The sequence below is a fragment of the Scylla paramamosain genome, unplaced genomic scaffold, assembly GCF_035594125.1.
Source record: "Scylla paramamosain isolate STU-SP2022 unplaced genomic scaffold, ASM3559412v1 Contig6, whole genome shotgun sequence".
NCBI lineage: Eukaryota > Metazoa > Arthropoda > Malacostraca > Decapoda > Portunidae > Scylla > Scylla paramamosain.
This window is the reverse complement of record NW_026973671.1, coordinates 442501-448240: the sequence shown is the minus strand read 5'-3', so window position 1 is coordinate 448240 and position 5740 is coordinate 442501. Positions and strand designations below refer to the sequence as shown.

The following is a 5740-nucleotide window of genomic DNA, read 5'->3' as shown; positions in this document are numbered from 1 at the left end:
TAGGTGTTCTGAGATGTCTCCGCCAGTTTTTCTCACCCCCCCCCTTATCTGCTAACTCTGTACCATCCTTATCCATCCATGTATAGGGTATGTTTCACATGTCTGAGGGAGGTTCTACTCATACTGCTCTTCTAGACAGGGTGGAATCAAAAGCTTTTCATCTCATCAACTCCTCTCCTCTAACTGACTGTCTTCAGCCTCTCTCATCGCCACAGTGTTACATCTCTAGCTGTCTTCTACCGCTAATTTCATGCTAATTGCTCTTCTGATCTTGCTAACTGCATGCCTCCCCTCTTCCCATGGCCTCGTTGCACAAGACTCTTCTTTCTCTCATCCCTATTCTGTCCACCTCTCTAACGCAAGAGTTAACCAGTATTCTCAATCATTCATCACTTTCTCTGGTAAACTCTGGAACTCCCTGCCTGCTTCTGTATTTCCACCTTCCTATGACGTGAATTCCTTCAAGAGGGAGGTTTCAAGACACTTATCCTTCAATTTTTGACTACCGCTTTGGACCCTTTTATGGGACTGGCATTTTAGTGGGCTTTTTTTTTTTTTTTATTGGCACAAGAGGAGGAGGAATACAAAGGAATACAAAGGAATGAACAGACAGCAACAGCCCTACTGGGCCTAACGAGGCTGTCTGTGTGTCTATTTTACCACTACCACTACAGATTCTAAGAGTTAGAGGCTGGGGGACACTAGGGTTCAAAGGAAGGAAAACAAGAGAGCATAGGGAGAAGGAAAGGCTAAGATGTGATAGGAAAGGATGAAAGAGAAATTATACTATTCACTACAGTAACTAAAAAAAAAAAAAAAAAGTACGCAAAGTATATTATATGAGGGATTGCTGCGAGGTGATTGTCCAACCTTTGTTTAAAAGTTTCTATTGTATTACTATCGACAATATATGCTGGATGAGAGTTCCAGACACTTATAATTCTATTGAAGAAATAATACTTAGCCTCGTCTGATCTGAAACGCTTACCTATAATCTTGTAACCATTATTTCTAGTGGTGTTGGAACTGTCAATGATGATATAGTTGTTTACATTTACGTTATCAAAGCCCCGACACATTTTAAACAGCTCAGTTAAGTCTCCTCGCATTCGCCGTTTCTCTAAGCTGAACAAGTTGAGTTCCCTCAAGCGCTCCTCATAAGGCTTGTTCCGCAGTCGTGGGATCAACTTGGTAACTCTTCTTTGGACTCTCTCCAGCTTGTCTATATCTTTCTTGTAATGGGGTGACCAGAACTGGACTTGGAAGTGAATTATCGCCTTAACGTAAGTTAACTTCCAATCCTTGGGAACCTTACCGCATTTAAATGATTTGGTGAAAAGCAATGAAAGGGGCTTACAAATTTGAAATCTAGTTTCTTTCAGGACACGTGGTGCAATACCATCTGGGCCGGGGGCTTTGTCAGTTTTCATTTTATCAATTGATTATTTCTTTTTCATGAAAAACGCAGACAATTAAGGGGGTTATGTTGTGGAGCATAAGGAGTGGTTCGGGGATTGTATGAATATTTTCCTCTGTAAAAATTGAAGCAAAATAATCATTCAGTGTGTCCGCGATCTGAGTTTCTTCGGTGACAAAATTACCGTTATCTAGTGTAATTTGATTAATGTGAGATGTAATGACTTTTTTATTTCGAACGTAACCGTAAAATTCTTTGGGACTGGATTTAGCAATGCTTGCAATGTACATTTCTAGATTTTTCTTACTCTGTCTAATGAGCTTTTTTGATTCGCGTCGGAGTCTGTCATATTCTAGTTTATCGGCTTCATTCTGAGAGAACAAATATTTACTGTAGGCACGATTTTTCTGCAGTAGTTGTGACTCAGTGTTGTTTGTCCACCATTTAGGTTTGTTTCTCTTGCATGGACGTTTTTTACGCATAGGGATACATGTCTTCACACCATTTTATAAAAAGTAGCTACTTAAATTTCGCCCATGATTCTTCAATGTTACTTTTGCCAAGTTCAGCGTTCCAATCTGCGACAGAAAGAATTGACCTGAGTCTCTCGTAGTCTCCTTTTTTATAAATGAAAACTTTTTCGTTGCTAACAATGTCCTTATATGCTTGAAGGCTGATGTTAAAAGAGACAATCTTGTGGTCACCCGTACTAAATTCAGGACCAATATTAACGTTAGATATGAAGTCATCGTTTGTTGAAAGAACAAGATCTAATATGTTGTCACCTCGTGTGGGTTCTTGAACGTGTTGCTTTAGGGAACATTCTAATAAATTATTATACAAGTCGTGACCAGAGTGAGAGTTAGGTGGATTTCCCCATGAGTTAACAGGTAGATTGAAGTCTGCACAGATGACTATCAAAAGTGTTACTTATTTCAGTAATTTGATCTTGTAAATTCTTATCAGAGGAAACATTGTGAACCGGAGGCCTATAAATAAGACCTATAGCAGTTTTCTTAGAACGTACTCTTAAATGCAAGAAGACTGAATCTATATTGTTAATCTTTTCAGTTTTTAGTATGGTTGGCTGAAGACTGGCTTTCACATACAGCAATACACCGCCTCCTATCCTGTCTTTTCTTTCACTGCTGAACATTTCATAGCCTGGCAAGTTGTATTCCGCAAGAAAGTCTCTGTTTGCAGAGTTCAGCCAAGATTCAGTAATACCAATAATGTGATAGTTTTCTACAGCTGCCAGGGTTTCTAAATCTGAAAATTTATTTCTAAGGCTGCGAGCATTGATTAGGCAAGCTTTTATAGTGTTGCACATGGAGGTTGGGTTGTGCGAGGAGTCTACTAAGAGTCTGGAGCTACACGATCTTGCTGGTCTTTTTTTGGTCTGAAAATAGAAACTTTATTACTAAGGAGTCTGCCAAGTCGTGCTGCTCCAATTCCATTCAGGTGTAAACCATCCGGCTGAAATAGAGAAGGTTTATTGTAAAAGTTATCCCAAAGATTAACAAAGTCTACACCTTCCTCTGCGCAGAGAGAACAAAGACGGCTGTTAGTGCTGAAGGCTCTGTTGTAGAAGACAGCCGGTGCCCTGGTCCGGGGGAGGATACCTGAAACAATAATGTTATTGGATTTAGCGCTGTATCATCCTCTTGAACTTTTCCATGAGCTCTTCAGACCTAGTGTTTTCGACATCATTTGTACCTGCGTGAGTAATAAAGAGGGTATTATTATTAGATCCGCAGGCTGCCTCGTCGCATGCTGCCGTGATGTCGTCTAAGCGTCCACCAGGCATGCATAGACGCTTACGTGTCCTACGAGCCCTGCCACAGAACTCAGAGAGCTGACCTCTGACTATTGAGTCTCCGACCAGTCTCGTCTCTTGTGCATCTTCCTTTTCTTCAGCTAGGATCTGGTACCTGTTGTGTGTTGAGATGGGCAAAGATTTCTTAACATTAGTGGTGGTGGCACGATTACTGACTAAAGTGAATGGTGACTCTGCAAGCACAGCATGTGGGCGGGCAGGAGCCCCTGGAGTGGAGGAGGCAGGTCTGTCAGGGATGGCAGGAACAACATCTGTGGAGGTGCAACCTGTATTAGAGACAACGAACTCTTTTAGTGCTTCAAGCTGTTGCACGACGTCCTCATACTGCTTGCACTTCTCCTCGTATTTCTCGTTGAGTCTCTCTATCTTACTCTGGAGGTGACACAACCTGCAGGCAGAAGAATTCCGGAAATACTGAGGGGCAAACTTGCCACGACAGGCTTCGCATTGACTGAGAAGAGAAGGCATGACTCATTAATCAGAGCGCTTTTGAAGTTTCAGAAAAGATGTGACCATAAATTGAGCAAATGAAAAGTTTATGCATGGAAATCAGATACTGCTGTGTTAGATGCCTCCAACACTGGGTCTTGAAAATGCCACAAAGACCAATCGCTTGCCTAGAGTCTTGGTCACGAGTGAGACTTTTACAAACCGGCGCTTGCAGCTATGAGGAGGAGGTGGAGGAGGAGGAGGAATGGAAGTAAATTAAAAGATAGAAGATGAGAAAGATGAGACAAGATAAATATAGGAGGAAGAGGAAGAATGACCTCTCACTTATCCTAACCCAGTCTGGACCACTCACTTCTTGAAGAGCACTAAGAAGGATGAGCCGAAGCTGACAATGTTGAAGAGGCAACCCAGAGGCAGACTCTTCAGGAACAGAAGAAGTGTTGCCCGGGCACTCTCTATCTTTTCCCCATGCATGCTTCCTGTTGGTGAGGTCAGTTTAGGTTAGGTTAGCACTGCACAACTACAGTACAAACTCACTGAGTCGAACTAATTTTGGGGTTAATTTACGTTAGCTTAGTGCAACCTTGCTGAGTTGGACCCTTGAAAATCCCAGTAACTTCCCTCACATCCTGCTTAGGAGTCACAGTAAGGAGTTATTGTTGAACTATTACTGGAAACATGGAAACATCCTTCAAAACCCCAGTAACTCCCTCACAGCCTGTTTAAAAAGCTATGAAAGGCATCATATCTGCTTAGTCCTGCACTGACAAGCCTTCCAGCATCCCATCATATCAGTTCTTGGGTCCTATTGACCTAGTCCAGCTGTCCCACCTGCCTCCACCTCACCTGAGCGGTCGATGACAAAGATAATCTCATTCCTGCTGGAGTAGGTGTTGGTGGGCACCTCTGGGAAGAGGTTCAGCATGAGCAGGTCATCCTTCATGATCCCAGTGGCAGAGCGTTCACCGGTCTCCCGCAACAGGTGGGGCCGTTAGGCACTCCTGTAGTACACCAGCATGCTCCAGTCGTGGTCGCAGCTGAACCCTCCGTCCTGGCTCACCTGCGGCATGGACAGGAGATTAGGTTGGGGCATGGGTTAGGTTAGGTTATGCTGCAATAGGTCAGGGCATCAGTTGGGTTAGGTTGCAATGCTGGATCAGCTGATGTTATTTTCATGGACAGAAGAAAGAAAACAAGACCTAAAAGGTTTATGGACGTAGAGAAGGAATTACAACACACACAAACACACACACACACACACACACACACACACACACACACACACACACACTGAAAAAAATTAAGAAAGTACTTTGTTATCGTGGACTGGAAAGACTTTGAACATGCAGAAGTTGTTCAGGAAAAATAGGATGAATTTATAAGGATATATAATACTGCTGTAGAGAAATTTGTACCTAGAGGAGAAAGATGTAGAAAAGGTAAGGAATAGTTCAATACAAAATGCAAAAAGGCTAGAAATTGTAAGTTAAATGGTTGGAATAGATGGAAAAAAAGGAAAACTGAGAGCAGATGCTAGAAACAAGTATGTTGAAATAATAAGAATGGAGAGAAAATACAATCAAAGAGATATAATAGAAAAGTGAATAAATGAACCCAAGCTGTTCTTTAGACATATTAATGGGAGGATCAAGAAGAGAGGTGTATCAAAACTGAAAGATGAAGGAAAAATCTATGAGGATGCACAGGACATGGCGGAGATTATGGGCAAAAGTTACAGATCAGTATTTACTGTGGAAGGGGAGTTTGATGCTGGAAGGGATAATTTGGTGAGGAATACGCTAAGTACAGTACCAGTCAGTTATATGAAATACTTATGATGATTGAGGACCTTGAAATAAATAAAGCATCTGGTCCAGATGGAGTATCAAACTGGATATTGAAAGAATGTAGAGATCAACTGGCTGATAAAATTCACAGTATGGTGGTGACATCATTGTTGCAGGGAAGGGTACCAAAAGATTGGAAGAGAGCAAATATTACACCAATATTCAAAGGGGGAAATAAAGAAAACCCAC

At 41.9% G+C, this 5740-nt stretch overlaps 1 protein-coding gene across 1 annotated transcript in view; it reads right to left on the bottom strand.

The window, feature by feature from the left end:
- Positions 1-3125: 3125 nt before the first annotated feature.
- Positions 3126-5740, bottom strand: part of LOC135096713 (von Willebrand factor A domain-containing protein 5A-like) — a 14880-nt gene continuing 12265 nt past the window's right edge. The window contains exons 5-6 of the mRNA XM_063998448.1: positions 4551-4764; positions 3126-4183 (exon numbers count right to left, since the gene is read on the bottom strand). Coding sequence (XP_063854518.1) covers positions 4696-4764 — 69 coding nt within the window. The 3' untranslated portion in view covers positions 3126-4183; positions 4551-4695. The remainder of the gene's footprint in view (positions 4184-4550; positions 4765-5740) is intronic.